Here is an 18,836-nt window from a genome sequence, read left to right on the forward strand (position 1 = left end):
TACTCCTACTTTCTTTATACTCTTCTAAGGATTCATCTCGATCTATCCTGTCTATACTTGACATATGCTTCCTTCTTTTTCTTAACCAAACCCTCAATTTCTTTAGTCATCCAGCATTCCCTATACCTACCAGCCTTCCCTTTCACCCTGACAGGAATATACTTTCTCTGGATTCTTGTTATCTCATTTCTGAAGGCTTCCCATTTTCCAGCCGTCCCTTTACCTGCGAACATCTGCCTCCAATCAGCTTTTGAACGTTCTTACATAATACCATCAAACATGACTTTCCTACAATTTAGAACTTCAACTTTTAGATCTGGTCTATCCTTTTCCATCATTGTTTTAAATCTAATGGAATGATGGTCGCTGGCCCCAAAGTGCTCCCCCACTGACACCTCAGTCACCTGCCCTGCCTTATTTCCCAAGAGTAGGTCAAGTTTTGCACCTTCTCCACATACTGAATCAGAAAATTTTCTTGTACACGCTTAACAAATTCCTCTCCATCTAAACCCTTAACACTATGGCAGTCCCAGTGTATGTTTGGAAAGTTAAAATCCCCTACCATAACCGCCCTGTTATTCTTACCGATAACTGAGATCTCCTTACAAGTTTGTTTCTCAATTTTCCTCTGACTGTTAGGGGATCTATAATACAGTCCCAATAAGGTGATCATCCCTTTCTTATTTCTCAGTCCAACCCAAATAACATTCCCCCCTCCCCCTCACCTTACTAGTTAAATTCCCGGATTCAATTCCCGCCTCAGGCGACTGACTGTGTGGAGTTTGCACGTTCTCCCCGTGTCTGCGTGGGTTTCCTCCGGGTGTTCCGGTTTCCTCCCACAGTCCAAAGATGTGCAGGTCAGATAAATTGGCCATGCTAAGTTGCCCGTAGTGTTAGGTAAGGGGCAAATGTAGGGGTATGGGTGGGTTGCACTTCGGCGGGGCGGTGTGGACTTGTTGGGCCGAAGGGCCTGATTCCACATTGTAAGTAATCTAATCCAATCTAAAAAATCCGTCTTGGATGAATTTCATTCAGATCCGGACAGTTATCACAGCTCCAATAAATTACTGACTACCATTTCTCTGGTGATTGTAACTTCCTGAGCTCCTCCCTTCTTTCCATTTCCTGAATTATAGTGTTATAGTGTGTTTTGAATGTTACTAGTATCATCTTCAGCAAAGATTTATTCAAAATATTTGTTCAATACTTCTGCAATCTCTTTATTTCCAATTATCAATTCTCCAGACTTACTTTCTATTGGACCAGTGCTCACTTTTCTTTTTTAAATATTTACAGAAACTCTACTATCTGTTTTTATATTTTTGGTTAGTTATTTTAACTCAAATTTTCCATCCCTGTTAATTTTGTAATCGTTCTTTGCTGTTTGTAAATTCAATGCAATATCACACTAATAAGTTCCTGTGTATGTAATATTGATTGGCATAATACAAGAAATAATGCCAAAGGAAAATGCATTTGACAATATACACGAGTTGTCTCCTAGTCCCATTCCCCAGCAAATAATACTACCCCACTTCCTGTAGATGAAACATTAAATCCTTTGCATTCCCACTTCCTATTCAGGAAGACTCAGATATAACCCCTTTCTCGCTCCCCGACCCATAATGTCATGCTCTCTCTCCCCTCATCCCATTCCTCACACATCATTCTGTTCTCTCTTCTCTGGACTGCAACCCCACCCCCCACCAACCTTGGTCCTTATCAGCCTTGCCTACTTGCCATCTAACCTTATTACCTTTTCAACAGACCACACTTCCCTTCATGTCTTTGCCTTCGTTCATTTATCTGTGACCTCAATTTTATTTATCCTCCAAAGTCGTTTTTACCATGATTCCCCATGTGCAAAACTCTGCAAGACCAACTAATATATAAGTATTAAGTATTCATGTATTTCCAATCCAATACTTGATACCAATTTATGATTTTTATTTGTTTGAACAATTACTATTGAAACTGCTTATGTGAATATTTATAATGATCAAATGTGCAGGCTGAATTTGCACAGTTTTAATAAAGGTTTCTCATTTCTTGGTAATTTCCTTTTCCAATCTCTCAACTTCTTTCACCCAAACAGCTCACCTCAAAATGCTGCAGTCATTGTTGTGGTCAGGCCTTTGGGGAATCCTTCCCCTTCCCAGCACTGCCCTTGCAACTTCTCTCTTCAGCTTTCAGCTTCAGCTAGGTTTACTTTCACTTTCAAGCTGCCTGCCACTTTTCTTGACCCACTGTTCACCCTGTAAATTTGTTGTCTCAACCATGACTTCAACTTCCAGTCTATTCTAAACATCTAAAAAACGTCTTTGTGGTTTTCTTTGAATGGTTTATGTTGTTAGATCGACACGCCACCTTTTCCACTGAATCATCACTATGTATCCCAAAGGCAAAATTAAGAACTGGTATTTATGATCACACTTAGTGAAATTTATTCAAACCCTCAACTTCAGACTCTATTTTCTCTTCTTACCCAAATCTACTTAAATGTTACCTGAGCTCAAGCTTCACCAGCCATTAGTTCCTCCAAGTCTTGATGCACTGCTCCCTTTTTCTCGCAACAAACCTGAAATTTAGCATCAGTTCAAGGGCCTGTTCAAGTGATTGCCCCAGCCCTTATTATCCACTTACATCAGATCATCCCTACGCTCACACTACCCTCACCTTTATTCTCACAGATATCTTAATCAGCATCATCCTCGTCTTTTAGTTGCTACAAAAGAACAGTCGTCAGAGATCCCCAAGTCCAAATATTATGGCGACCAATTAATTTTCTACTATCGCTCAAGCTTACTCCATCATTAACCTTGTAAATACTCCCAGGATTCGACAGTCACAACACTAACTCGGCTGCCAGCATTTATGGGATATCTTTCCATGGGATGCCCTTTGGGCTTAGTGAATGAAGTGATGAAGGGGCCCAAGAATTGAATGATGCACCCAGTTAAAATAAATTTTATTCTAAGCTTGTACCATAAAACAGAAGAAACTTTAAAAAATCTCAAGGCAGCAATGTGTAGGGCAGAGCCCTGCAAATCTCCCAGAAGCCATCTCCAAGGCTTCCCAATGTAATGTTCGCTCAAGGGGCAGAGCAGCTGCTCAGAAGGCCCATGGCGTACAGACTTCTGGTTCCAGGAGCCGCTGCCTCACACTGACCTTGAAGGTCCACGCAGCAGCAGAATAAAATTAAAGGAGCATCGTATCTGTGTTTAGTGAAACAAAGAATTTAGCTAGATAAACTATCATTCTATATTAAGCATGGCTCACCAGCAGTCTCTCCCTCTTTAACTGCCTCTGTAAGGCACATTGGAAGAATTCACAGATTAATCATCAATCTTTTTGGCCACATTATAAACATATTTGCGTGGCCACTGAGTCCTGGACTAGAACTCAGCTCTGGAGTTTTTGGCCTAGAAGCAGGGGACCCACATACCCACTATGCCACAAGTCCTCCCCGCACAGATGCAAAGAAAATATCTGTCCTGTTATTTTCTGTTGGTAACTCTCCAAGTTTCATTTCTCAAAGTTGAACTAAATATTCACCTGTCCCCCATCTACCCACTCAGCTACTTCTACCAGTGGTGATACAGTCTGAAATTAAAGTTTATTTATTTGGGATTGCTGCATATTCTAAAAATCTAAAAAGCTTCTTCATGAGCTACAATGAATGGGATTGTGTTGTTGGATTAACAACCAACTGTGTATCCCAAAGGCAATATTAAGAACAGGTGCTGTATTTATGATCACAATTTGTGAAACTTCTGATGAAAAACCTTTTGCTTGTGTTTTGTTTGCATTCCAGGTAAAAAGCTGGGATTCACTATTGATTCTGGAAGATTTCATAATGTTTCTCTGGGTCAAGGGCAGGAGGTGGTAGCTGAAGTAGCTTTAGAAAAAGCTTTCAAGGAAGGCCATTGGGTCATTTTGCAGGTAAAGAGTATTGAAAAGCATTATGATGGTCAGATGTAATCAGAAAAGCGGTTCCTGCTAATCTCAGGTGATAAAGTAGCCATCTTTGTCACAACTTTTCGAGCTTGATTTCCCTGAGTTGGGTTTTAAAGTAGCCTTGTCACATTCTGACTTAAATTGCTTCTCATAGGTGGCAGGCAATCTTTGCATGGAGTGAATTGGAGACAGGAATGGTGCTATTACAGTCCAGTTCCGATATACTGGTCTATCTGTGCCATTCCATAGACTTGCTGCAATCTGTCTTGTCAGTGCCGTCCTGTACTGGTTATAGGAGAGGTGTGACAGTGTTTTTGCATCATTTTCCTTATTAATGGAAAAATACCTCACCTGTGCCCAGCACTTCTTCAGAGAAAGTGTCTGGGACATGGAGGGCACACCATAATAGTGCTGTAAAATACTGTGCTGATCTATTTGGCATAAATACAGAATTTGATGCTCTCCTAGTTACTGCTAAAACTACTGTGTGAGCTTCACAGCTTTGAAGTTTCTTTTTGGTGTGCAGCTATTTGCTTCAGACAGATGTAATAAGATTTCTGACAGGAGACATAATCTCACCAGCGTGGCCATTTCTCTAATGTCAGGAAAGGTAAAGAATTTGCATTTAAATAGAACCTCTGTCAACCTCAGGACATGTCAAAATGAGGTACTTCACAATTACAATTGCAATTCTAATATAAGAAATGTGTGCACAGCAACTTCCCTCAGATACTTAACCAAATAATTTGTTTATGGAGAACTGTCAGCAAGGTATAAATGGACACTGGGAGAATTCTACTGCTGCTGTTAAATAATATGGTGGTTTCTTTAACATCCACTTAACATTGAGATGACATCTCTGAAAATGTAGCATTTCCTTAAGGCAGAGCAGAGAATATGCCCATTGATTCAAAGCTAACATTGCACTCGGGATAGGTCTGAGCAAAAGAATTATTCAATGTCTTGTCTCCTTAACAACAACTGATGAAGATATAGTCATACCCCAGTCCTGCCCTCCTCCAGCCTCTCCAATATGACTATCCCATCCTCTTAACACTCAGGCACTAGAGGAACATTTTAATATGGGTAATTAGCTATAGAGTTGTACAGCACAGAAACAGACCCTTCAGTTCAACTTGTCCATGCTGACCAGATATTCTAAATTAATCGAGTTCCAACTGCTGGCATTTGGCCCGTATCCCTCTACACCTTTCTTATTCATATACTCATCCAGATGCCATTTAAATGTTGTAATTGTACCAGCCTCCACGACTTCCTCTGGCAGTTCATTCCATATGCACAGCACCATATTCCATACTCTCAGCATCCTCTGTGTGAAAACGTTGCCCCTTAAGTAACTTTTAAATCTTTCCCTTTCTCAACTTAAATCTATGCCCTCAAGTTTTGGATTCCCCTAATGTTGGAAAAAGGCCTCAGCTATTCCGGTCCTAATAGCTGTCCAAACCCCTCATGATTTTATAAGCGCCTATATAGTCACCCCTTAGCCTCTGATGCTCCAAGGAAAATAGCCCCCGTCTATTCAGCCTCTATCTATAACTAACCCTCCAATCCCGGCAACATCCTTGTAAACTTGTTCTGAACCCTTTGAAATTTAACAGCATTTTTCCTATAGCAGGGAGACCAGAACTGAATGCAGTATTCCAGAAATGGCCTCATCAATGAGCTGTACAGGTATGACATGACCTCCCAAATCTTATACTCAATGCACTGACCAATGAAAGCAAGCATACCAAACACCATCGTCTTCACTACCCTGTCTACCTGTGACTCCACTTTCAAGGAACTATGAAGCTGTACCCCAAGGACTCTTTGTTCAGCAAAACTCCCCAGGACCCTACCATTAGGTGTAAAAGTCTTGCCCTGGTTTGCCTTATTGAAATGCAACACCACCCATTTATCTAAATTAATCTCCATCTGCCACTCTTCAGCCCACCTGATCAAGGTCCCACTGTACTCTGAGATGACCTTCTTCACTGTTCACTACACTACCAATTTTGGTGTTATCTGCAAAATTACTAACCATGCCTCGTACATTGACATCCAAATCATTTCTATAAATGTCAAAAAACAGTGGACTCAGCACCGATCCTGGTGGCACTCCAGTGGTCACAGGCCTCCTGTCTGAAAAGCAACCCTCCACACCACCCTCTGTCTTCTACCTTCAAGCCAATTTTGTATCTGAATGGCAAGCTGTCTCTGGATTCCATGTGATCTAACTTTGCTAACCTGTCTACCACGCGAAACCTTGTCAAATACTTTACTAAAGTCCACATAGACAATGTCCACCACTCCGCCTTCATCAATCTTCTCTGTCACTCCTTCAAAAAAACCAATCATGTTAGTGAGATGCATTTTCCCATGCACAACATGTCCCTCAGAATCCCTGCAACAATTTAGCCTCTCGAAGGGCCAAATGGCCTACAGCACCTATGTTCTATGTTTCTGATGTCATGTGCACTGATCAATAATTCCCTAGCTTTTCCTTATCACCTTTCTTAAATAGTGGCACCACACTAGCCAACCTCCAGTCTTCCAGTATCTCACCCATGACTATCGATGATACAAATATCTCAGCAAGTGGCCCAGCATGCCTTGATTGTGAAATTACACTGAAATAATAACTTATTATTACAAAACCCTTACAGAGCAGTAACTTTCTGGAAGAAATTAATTTCCCAATTCACTTTTTAAGACTTTTCAATGGAACATTCAAACAAATAAGACCCTAAGAAATAGGAATGGAAGTAAGGCCGTTCGGCCCATCAAGTCCACTCCACTATTCAATCATGGCTGATGGGCATTTCAACACCACTTACTCGCACTCTCCCCATATCCCTTAATTCCTTGTGAGATTAAGAATTTATCAATCTTTGTCTTGAAGACATTTAACGTCCCGGCCTCCACTGCGCTTTGTGGCAATGAATTCCACAGGCCCACCACTCTCTGGCTGAAGAAATGTCTCCTCATTTCCATTCTAAATTGACCCCCTCTAATTCTAAGGCTATGCCCACGAATCCTAGTATCCCCACCTGATGGAAACAATTTCCCAGCATCCACCCTTTTCATAGCAATGTATTATCTTGTAAATTTCTATTAGATCTCCCCTCAACCTTCTAATCTCTGATGAATACAATCCCAGGATCCTCAGCTGTTCATCGTAGGCCTGCCATTGCAGGGATCATCAATGTGAAATCAACATCATTCAGTTACTAATTATCAGACAATGCTACATAAATAAAAGAAGAAAAATGTATTTAACTTCATGCCATTCTTTGGACACACATGTTATGTCCAAGTGCAGTCCAAAGACTACTCACAACTCTGGTCAAACTCAATCATCCCTTGCCAAACTGACCCTGAATTTTCCAGTGACCATCACTAACTGCTCAAGCAAGTCTTTTGGACACGGATACAAAGCATACCTTAATGAATCCCTCAAACCCTCAATTTACAGTTGTCCCAACAACCTAATATTGCAAAGGTCCCTGTATCTGTAATATAAGGATCTGAATGAGTAAATGCCCGAGGAGTATATTCAATACTATCTAATATGATGGTGTCATATGGACTTGTGCAGAACAACTTTGACTTTTGACGAGTGAGACCTAATGCTAAGGCCTCCTTTTTATTGTCTTTGTTTAATGGTCTACTTTGTCAATGTAACTTGGACTAGTTGCTATCATGCAAGAAACTGCATCATCTTTAAAATAAAGACCTCTTATTCGACTACCAAGAGACTTTCTCTGTCACACCAGACCTATCAGGAAGAGGGTAGTGAACATAATGGTGTCTGACAGTGGAGAACACACTTCACAGTCAAGAATTCTCACTCTTCAGCAAGAATACATGAGTCATAGAGTCATACAGCATGGAAACAGACTCCAATAATTCCACATGAATCATGTTCCCAACCCAAACATGCCTCTGTTCTACAACATTACCAAGGCCCTACCATTTGGCCCATATCCCACCAAACCTTTCCTATTCACATACTTATTAAAATTTCTTTTAAGTGTTGTAACTATTACCTGCATTCACCACTTCCTCTGGTCGTTCATTCTACATCCAAACATCTGTGTAAATAAGGTTGCCCCTTGTGTGCTTTTTAAATCATCCTCCTCGCGCCTGAAAAATACATCCCTAGTTTTGAACTCCCCCAGCCTAGGGAAAAGACCTTGGCTATTCACCTTATCTATGCTCCTCATGATTTTATAAACCTCTATAAGGTCACCCCTCAACTTCCTACACAGTCTGTCCAGCATACCTTTATAACTCAAACCTTCCATTCCCAGCAACATCCTGGTAAATCTTTTCTGAACCTTCTCCAATTTAGTAATATACTTCCTATAGCTGGGTGACCAGAACTCAACACAGTACTCCAGAAGATGCCTCACCAATGTCCTTTATAATCTCAACATGACATCCCAATTCCTGTACTTCAAGGTCTGAGAAATGAAAGTAAGTGTGCTAATGCCTTTTTTACCACCCTATCTATATGTGACGCAAATTTCAAAGAATTATTCACCTGAACCGCTAGGTGTCTCTGTTCTACAACATTACCCAAGGCCCTACCAATAACAGTATAAGTCCTGTCCATATTAGTTTTATCAAAACCTCGCATTTATCCAAATTAAACTCCCTGTGCCATTCCTCAGTCCATTAGCCTAATTGATCAAGATCTCTTTGTAATCATAGATAATCTTCTTCACTGTCCACTAAACTACCATTCTTGGTGTCATACATAAACTTACTAACTATACCTCCAATATCGTCATCCAAATCATTTATATAAATGACAAAAAAAGTGGACCCGGTATCAATCCCTGTGGCACACTGCTGGTTACAGACCTCCAGTCTGAAAAACAATCCTCTACCATCACCCTCTGTCTCCTATCATAAGGTCAATTTTGTGTCCAGTCGGCAAGCCTCCCCTGAATCCCATGTGATCTAACTTTACTACTTAGCTTACTATGTGGAATTTTGTCAAAGGCTTTGCTAAATAATATGTAAGCAATGGCTATCGCTCTGCTATAATCAACCTTTTTGGGTTACTGCCTGAAAAAACTCAATCAAGTTTGTGAGACATGATTTCCCTCGCACAAAGCCATGCTGACTATCCTTAATCAGTCCTTGCCTCTCCAAATTCATGTAAATCCTATCTTTCAGAACCACCTCCGACAAATTACCCAGCACTGATGTCGGACTCACAGGTCTGTAGTTCCCAGACTTCTCCTTAAACTTTTCTTAAATGAAGGCACAGTATTAGCCATGCTCCAGTCCTCCGATATTTCACCTGTGGTTATAAATGGTACAAATACTTCTGCTAGGGACCCCACAATTTCTTCCCTAACTTCTCACGATGTCCTGGGATGCACTTCATCAGGTCCCAGAGATTTATCTACCTTTATGTTTTCTAAGACCTCCAGCACTTCCTCTTCTGTAATATGAACAGTTTTCAAAACATCAGCATTTATTTCCCTGAGTTCTCTAGCCTCCATTTTGTTCTCCGCAGTAAAAAACTGACAAAATATTTATTTAACATCTCTCCTTGAAGTTCAACACATAAAAACCAGCAAGAGATTACAAACTCATTTGATTAGGTGTTGCCTAAAGTGCTTACAGGATGAATGAAACTCAATGCTTAATGCAGCATTACCTTGAAGAAAGATGCAAAGTCATTATGTCTCTACACACCCCAAAATGCTTCTCCATCTTTTGATGCAACAACTTATAGAGATGACTAGCAAAGTCAATAATCTACTTAAAATACATGACTTATTATCTCTAGCAAAGTTTTTAATTGGAATTTTAAAGAAACATAAATATTCACGAATTAATGCATCATGATTTAGTACCCTATAAACTGAATGATAAAATTAAATATATACTGATGACGTATAGAATGAAGTAATGTCAGTGTAAAACTTTGTCCTGAAAAAAATTGAGGATTCATAAAGTTTGAGTATGAGTGTTAAAGTTTGTGATAGATGAGCAGTCTGAAGGACTTTATTACCAATAATATGAATTAAGCATTACCATTCTTTTTACTCCTTTTCCATTTAATGATATGAGCTGTTGCCAACGTATGATTAGTATGTAGATTTTCAATAACTTAATTACCAAATTTTAAAACTAAAATTCTTTTGCATGCTCTGATTTCTAGAATGTTCACCTAGTAGTGAAATGGTTGGGAACACTAGAAAAGCTGCTGGAGCAATTCAGCAAGGACAGTCATCCTGATTTCAGGGTGTTCATTAGTGCTGAGCCTGCCCCAACCTCAGAGGAACATGTCATTCCTCAAGGAATACTGGAAAGCTCAATCAAGATTACCGATGAACCACCTATTGGAATGCTGGCCAATCTACATGCGGCCCTCTATAACTTTGACCAGGTAGGAGACAAACAGTTTGGAGATTGCAGTCATATCCAGTGCTTGCTTAATACTTTTGCCTCAATGTCAAGCTTGCTTTCAAAGATTCTTTGAAAAAATTGCAGTCAGTTTATTTAGTCAGAAAAGCAAAGTAATTAACACTGAAACAATTTCAAACAGTCAATAATATTTATGTAATACTTTATTTAGAGAATATACCAACACACTGCCAATAGCAAAGTCCGATGTCACATCATTAAAATATTGTGATAGTAAGAGGAGTTGTCATTGTACATTTTATCCTTTTATGAATGAGAGTTGATACTGTAAAAGTAAAACAAGCAGATTCCAGTTAGAATGGGTTCATTTTGACAGTATTAGGAAATAGACGATTATGTTTAGATGCTTGTCATATACTGCAAAAAGGAATGATGTATAGAATAGATAGTTAGTTTAATACCACTTATGCCATCACCAAAAGTTAAATTACTCCTGAAGTATATACACTATTTGTTCATGGGACATGTGTGTTGCTGGCTAGGTCAGTATTTGTTGTCCATCCTTCGTTGTTATGAGAAGTTGATAGGAGCTGCTGTCCATGTGGTATTTCTATACCCAGAATACTAATAGATCCAGGACATTGACCCAGTGACACTGACAGAACGCAACATAGTTCCAAGTCAGGGAGATGTGAGGTTTGGAGGGGAACTTGCAGTTGATGCTTTTTGCCATGCATCTGGTGGCCTGATCCATCGAGGTGATAGTTGGTGTGGATTTGGAAGGTGATGTCAAAAGAGTCTTGGTGAGCTGCTGCTGTGTATTTTGTTTACAATACACATGTCAAATTGCTACAACCAAACCTCAATGGTGGAGAGAGTGAACTTTTAAGGTGTTAGAATGAGGTGTCAGTCAAGTGAGCTGGTTTGGTCTGGATGGTGATGGCATCACATTCCTGAAGTGTTGTTGAATGTGAATTCATTCAGACGAGTGGAGAATATTCCATCACAATCCTGACCTGTGCAGTATACATGATGGAAAAAGTTTGGTGAGTCTGGATGTGAGTTACTCGCTTTAGAATTTCAAGCTTCCAAAGCAATTGAAGCTGGTTAAGTATCAAATCCATGGTAACCTCCAGGATAATGTCTGCAGGGGATTCAGCCATAGTAATGCTGCTGAATTTCAAGGGGCAATGGTTACATTCGCTTGTGTTGGAGATGGCAATTTATCCAGCAACTTTACAGGCAGCACGGTGTCTCACTGGTTAGCACTGCTGCCTCATAGTGCCAGGATCCCGGGTTCGAACCCAGCCTCGGGCGACTGTCTGTGTGGAGTTTGCACATTCTCCCCGTGTCTGTGTTGGATTCCTCCGGGTGCTCAGGTTTCCTCCCACAATCCAAAGATGTGCAGGTTAGGTGAATTGGCCATGCTAAATTGCCTGTAGTGTTCAGGGATGTGTAGGTTAGGTGCATTAGCCGGGGTAAATATAGAGTAATGAGTGAGAGACTCTTTGGAGGGTTGTTGTGGACTTGTTGAGCCAAAGGGCCTGTTTCCACATTCTAGGGATTCTAAATTCTGTGTGACACAAGTACTATTTGCCCCTTATCAGCTCAAACCTGAATTTTGTTTGGGTCATGTTGTATATGGATAGAAACTGCTTCATTAATGGAGAAATTGCAAATGGTTGTGATTGTGCAGTCATCAGTCAGCATCCCTACATCTGTGTTATAATTGAGAAGAGTCATAATTAGGACAGTACCCTGAAGGTTCACTAATGTCCTTCAGGGAAGGAAATCTGCCATTCTCACCTGTTCTGGCCTACATGTGACTCCAAACCTACTGCAATGTGGTTGATTCTCAACTGGCCTTTGAAATGGCCTAGCAAGCCATTCAGTTTTACCAGTCGCTACAAAGTCACAAAGAAATAAAACCGAATGAATCACCAAGCATTGACCTGGGCACCGGAGAAGACAATGGCAGAAACAGCCTTGTCGACCCTGTAAAGTCGTCCTCACTAACACCTGGGAGCAAGTGCCAAAATTGGGAGAGCTGTCTCTCAGACTAGTCAAGCAACAGCCTGACATACTGATACTTATGGAATCATACCTCACAGACAATGTCACAGACACCACCATCACCATCCCTGGATGTATCCTGCCTTACAGGCAGGACAGACCCAGCAGAGGTAGCAGCACGGTGATATACAGTCAGGAGGGAGTTTGTCTGGGAGTCCTCAACATTGCCTTCAGAACCCATGAAGTCTTATGGCTTCAGGGTAAACATGGGCAAGTAAACCTCCTGCTCATTACCATGTACCACCCTCCGTCAGCTGATGAATTGGTTCTCCTCCATGTTGAACAACATTTGGAGGAAGCACTGAGGCTGGCAAGGGTGCAATATGTGCTCTGGGTGGGGGATTTCAATGCCACCACTAAGAGTGGCTCAGCAGCAGCACTACAGACTGAGCTGGTCGGGTCCGAAAAGACATGGTCGCTAGACTGGGTCTGTAGCAGGTGGTGAGGAAGCCAACAAGAGGGAAAAACACACTTGACCTCATCCTTACCAATCTGCCAGCTGCAATGCATCCGTCCATGATAATAACGATAAGAGCGACCACTGCACAGTCCTTGTGGAGACAAAGTCTCGCCTTCACATTGAGAATAACTTACATCATGTTGTGTGACACTATCACCTTGTTAATTGGGACAGACTTTGAACCGATCTAGCAGCTCGAGACTGGGCATCCATGAGGCACTGTGGGCCATCAACAGCAGTAGAATCATACTTCAGCACAATCTGTAACCTCATGGCATATCCTTCACTCAACCATTACTGTCAAGCCAGGGGATCAACCCTGGTTCAATGGAGAGTGCAGGAACAGCACCAGGCATAACTGAAGATGAAGTGTCAACCTGATGCAGCTACCAAACAGCATAAGCAGCAAGTGATCGACAGAGCTTAAGTTTTCCCACAACCAACGGATCAGATCTAAGCTCTGCAATCCTGCCGCATCCATTCGTGAATGGTGGTGGACAATTAAACAACTAGCTGGAGGAGGAGGCTCCACAAATATCCCCATCCTCAATGATGGAAGAGCCCATCATATCAATGCAAAAGGTAAGGCTGAAGCGTTCACTGTAGTCTTCTGCCAGCAGTGCCAAGTAGATGATCCATCTTGGCCTCCTCCAGTAGTCTCCAGCATTACAGATACCAGTCTTCACAGTTGGAGGTACGGGATACTGCAAAGGCTCCAGGCCCTGACGACATTCCAGTAATAGTACTGAAGACTTGTGATCCAGAACTTGCCACTCCCCGAGCTACGCTGTTCCAGTACAATTACAATACTGGCATTTACCAACAATGTGGAAAATTGCCCAAGTATGTCCTGTACATAAAAAGCAGGACAAATCCAACCCAGCCAATTACTGCCCCATCAGTCAACTCTTGATCATCAGTAAAGTGGTAGAAGGTGGCATCCACAGTGCTATCAGCAGCATCTGCTCAGCAATAACCTGCTCAGTGACGTCCAGTTTGCATTCTGCCAGGGTCACTCAGCTTCTGATCTCAATACAGCCTTGGTTCAAGCATGGATAAAGGAGTTGAATTCCAGAGGTGAGAGGTATATTGTGCTGAGTAATTCACCTTGTGAGTCCCCAAAGCCTGTCCACCAGCTATAAGGCACAAGTCAGGAGTGAAATGAAATACTCCTACTTGCCTGAAAGGGTGCAGCCCTAACAACAGTCAAGAAGCTTAACACCATCCAGGACAAAGCAGCCTACTTCATTGGCACTGCAACCACTAGCATTCAGTCCCTCCACCACAGACAGTCAGTAGTAGCAGTGTTCACTATCTACAAGATGCACTGCAGAAATTCACCAAAGATCCTCAGGCAGCACCTTCCAAACCCATAACCATTTCCATCTAGAAGGGCAAGGGCAGCAGATGTATGAGAACACCATCATCTTCAAGATCCCCTCCAAGCCACTTCGCATCCTGACTTGAAATATATCACCATTCTTTCATTGTTGCTGGGTCAAAATCCTGAAATTCCTTCCCTAATGGCGTTGTGGGTCCACCCACAGCAGGGTGGACTATAGCGGTTCAAGAATGCAGCTCACCACCAGCTTCTCAAGGGCAACTATTGCCCAGCCAGCAATGCTCATATCCCACATAATGAATAAGTAAGTAAATAAACTTATTTTGCTGTGTGATCATGTCTAGCTATTGATTCCCAATTTAAATTTCATAATTGATTATTGTGAAATGCAGTCAGTACAATAAGCTTTATAATTTACAAGTGATTTGTTTTTATATTGTGTCTTGCAGAATATTCTGGAAATGTGTTCTCGAGAACATGAGTTCAAAGCCATTCTCTTCTGCCTCTGTTACTTTCATGCGTGTGTTGCCGAAAGACGCAAGTTTGGTCCTCAAGGTTGGAACCGAAGCTATCCTTTCAATGCTGGAGATCTCACTATATCGGTCAATGTCCTTTATAATTACCTGGAGGCAAACATTAAAGTAAGAGACACTCTTCTGAATATTTATTACAACTAACAGCTCAATAGACATTTATCCAGTAGACACTGAAAATTAATGCTGAAAGAAGTTTACACGTTGAGACGCAAAACCAATGATAGGCAAGATAAGATTAGATTCCCTACAGTATGGAAACAGGCCCTTCAGCCCAACCAGTCCACACACCGACCCTCCGAAGAGCAACCCACCCAGACCCATTCCCCCTAACTAATGCACCTAACACTATGGGCAATTTAGCATGGCCAATTCACCTAACTGCACATCTTTGGACTGTGGGAAGAAACCGAAGGAAACCGATGCAGACACAGGGAGAATGTGCAAACTCCACACAGACAGTCGCCCAAGGCTGGAATCGAACCAGGGTCCCTGGCGCTGTGAGGCAGCAGTGCTAACCACTGAGCCACCGTGCCGTGATTAGAGGCAACTTAAGTTGGAAAAACTTCTGCAAATCCCACCATGCATTAGAATAAAATTGCCATTGGAGTCTGTTTGAAAAAACAATGAGGCCTGGACTTCATACCCCAATTTGGTTTGTTTGTTTTTGTTTAAGAGCAAATCCCCAGAGCCAATCATTGTGGTTTAAGATGATTAGTCCATCTCTCAGACTGTAGAGGGAACACTTCTCAGTTATGTGCAGCATTGTTTTTGCCTTTATACAAGTGTGTAAAGGTTTGTACAAAGCTCCCAGTGGTTATGTTTGGATGTGCTGGGGCCCAGGTTTGTCCTGAATCTATTTGGCAACGTCCACTCTCACCGTGAAATATATTGAGTAACTAGCATTCAGAATAAATACATTTTAATCAGTAAAGTATAAGTTGACTTCAGCTAGCTATGTGCCAAAGTGGAAGAATGTATTGTTGCTGATCTGCAGCCCATAAAACAAAGAACCATTCAAGTCCACAATGTAAATAGTATAGTCTGAATGCTCAATCCCATTAGAGACAAAATTGGTTAGCTCCTGAAAACAGGTGGAGGATGCATGATTAATCTGCAGCTATTCTTTCCTATATAGATAATACACAGCTTTTACTTCTTTGAAATATTTAACTCCAGCACAAAAAAAACTAGCTCCCAGTAGAATTTCAGTGCAAAGTCGGATCAACTGATCAATTATACACTGTAGTTAGTTTATCTCTTTTGATCTCATGTCATTATTTTGTGACAAGTACAAGTAACCAAGGTGTGTAATACATGGAAAAGCGCAGCAGGTCAGGCAGCATCCAAGGAGCAGGAGAATCAACTTTTCGAGCATAAGCCCTTCTTCAAGATTCCTGAAGAAGGGCTTATGCCCAAAACGACAATTCTCCTGCTCCTTGGATGCTGCCTGACCTGCTGTGCTTTTCCAGCAACACATTTTTCAGCTCTGATCTCCAGCATCTGCAGTCCTCACTTTCTCTTGTGTGTAATACATTCCAAATTAGATCATTGATAAAAATTAATTAAATTACAATCATATCCATTTTGCTTACTATCTAAAGCATTGTGTTTAAAGGCAGTCTTTGCTGCGCGACCCTCATCATAGTTGCACTGTGTGTGACATTATTGCCTTGAAACTTTACTGGAACAAGCACACTGTTCAATCTCATAAACATTGAGCCAACCAGTCTACCTATGTTCTGCACTTTTTGAACACAACGTACACATCTACGCATTTTACAGTGTGGGAATTAGAAAGGTTTGTTTCAGGAGCTGTGATTTATTTTGTACACATCAAGCCAAAAAATAAGGCAATAAGGGAACTTAGGTTGAGTGGGACAGCAAGGGAGCAGAGAATGGGGAGACAGCAGCATAGCAAGCACAAGGAAGCCATAATGGGAACATTGCTTTCAGTTCTGGTTTCAGACACTACGGACACACAAAGATGAATGCCAACAGGACAGACTTCCTGTTTTAGTGCATTTGACGGAAATACACTGATGTTTAAACACTCTACAAGTCTGACTCCAAATTTTAAATCCTAATCTAATCTTATTATCAATGCATTCCTGAAATTCTGCAATACCACACCGTAATAAAGCATCAATATGCATCATGACAATAGCTGAAGTATGTCCTTTAACATGCCGCTGAATATGTGGGATTTATATTCAATTAAGTTTTTCACAAAAAAGATCTTAAAAATAAAAACCCTAGTTTAGTTTACGTGGATTCTCTTCTGCATCTGCTGCCTCTTTGGACAGTTTCTGACATTGTTCTCTAAAAATCTGGCTGTCAAACTAATTCTATTGCACTCCCATGAATATTTGACATAAAGAGCAAAATGGAAAACTTGAATATTACTTTCCTGCCACTGGATCAGTTCACTCTAACATTTCAACTGCCAACAACTCAGTCCACCCCAGCTATTAAATTTGCTTTGGTTCTAATGATGCTTTACCCCTATAAGTTGTATCTATAAGTATTTTGATAGGATAGCCTCACATTTGAAATAAAGCTGATTGACCCTTATCTGATACCTTGCAATATACTTCAAACTCTCTCCAACTATCCGTTCCCTTTTTTTGTCCCTTTTTCCACTTTATACTTAAATGCATGCTTAAATGTATTATCAACTACAAACGTTCTTGAGGATTTTGACTCTGTTACCTGAATGTCTATAGTCTTTGTTTTAATATCCAGTGAATGCAAGCTGTGGCCTTGAAGGACTGCTGCTATGGAATTTCTCTCATTAATTTGTGACTTGACATAGGTCCTGTTTAGGATTATTGTCACAATTTGTATTGAACTTTCTTGGCAATCTATGGACCTCATTTATTGGCGATCATCCTAAATGTTCAACCAAAGTGTAAACTTGCTCAAAGCTTTACTTGCATGTTCCATGATGATTACACCTCTTCATTCATTGGACATCTCAGGACATATGACACCTGTGTATATACTGTGTGTAATTGTCTTGTGACTGTCATTGTCGTGTCATGTGCGTAATGATCACTTACAGGACGAAAGTGCAGCCTATGACCAACTGCAGGACACACATGATTGTCATGTTTATTTCTATCACATGCTTAGACTCTGAGATTTTAGAATTAACCAAAGCAAAATAATTGTAATGAAGAAAATAATGCCACCAAAACATGGCAGATGATTTAAGCCCTCTGGTTTTAATCCAATGATTTCAAAGTCCTGTTAACCCAAAGTAATTCCTTTAGTTTGGACAATGCACTTGTCACTCTGCGATTCAAAAATTATAACAGAGGGAAGTGATTCTGAGATTTCTTGTTGGGAAATTGCTGAAGTCTAAAATGCAGGTTAGGTTGATTAAACAGCTTGAAAATGTTCACCAGATCAGAGAGAGCCAAGGTGAATTAGTTTTTTTTTATAGATATTTTTATGGAAAAGGAGGATTTGAGATTTTTTACAAAATTACAAAAAAAGTACAAAATAGTGTATTCCACTTTACAATATAATAACACCACCAATATAATTTTTTTTTAAAAACTAACTACTATTCTATACTACAACTACCAAAACATAAAATAGGATATCATACGTTACTAACAATAAAAAAAGGAGAAAAGTAAATAAGTAAGTAAATAAATAACTAGATACATATTCAAAAATAAATTTATATCAAGTCATAACAAAACCCATATTTATACAGGATTCCTCCTCCCAGGAGCCCCTGAACCAGCCAGAGCCATCCCCACGGCTCAGCAAAGGCCCTGAACAATATGGTCGATATGTCTGTGTCAATGTAGTTCAAAAAGGGCTGCCATGTTCTATAAAATTATTCCATTTTTTGGTGCATCATATTCGTGTGGAAGTCAAGGGGAATATATTCCATGACTATCCTATGCCAGTTTGAAAGTCCTGGGGGACCTTCAAATACCCAATTCACTAAGATGTTTTTCCTTGCACAAAAGGAAAGGATAGTGAATAATTTCCTCCCTTATACATCCAAAGAGGGGAAATTTGGGGATTCAAAGTTTGTGCGAAGATTTGTAGCTCGGGTGCT

The 18,836-nt window shown here is 40.7% G+C and overlaps 1 protein-coding gene across 1 annotated transcript in view; it reads left to right on the forward strand.

The window, feature by feature from the left end:
* The window catches only part of LOC122550241 (dynein axonemal heavy chain 11-like), a 456,308-nt gene that overhangs the window by 356,134 nt on the left and 81,338 nt on the right, over positions 1–18,836 (forward strand). The window contains exons 73-75 of the mRNA XM_043690997.1: positions 3,815–3,942; positions 10,142–10,369; positions 14,672–14,863. Of these exons, the coding sequence (XP_043546932.1) occupies positions 3,815–3,942; positions 10,142–10,369; positions 14,672–14,863 (548 nt within the window). The remainder of the gene's footprint in view (positions 1–3,814; positions 3,943–10,141; positions 10,370–14,671; positions 14,864–18,836) is intronic.

The sequence above is a fragment of the Chiloscyllium plagiosum genome, chromosome 5, assembly GCF_004010195.1.
Source record: "Chiloscyllium plagiosum isolate BGI_BamShark_2017 chromosome 5, ASM401019v2, whole genome shotgun sequence".
Lineage (NCBI taxonomy): Eukaryota > Metazoa > Chordata > Chondrichthyes > Orectolobiformes > Hemiscylliidae > Chiloscyllium > Chiloscyllium plagiosum.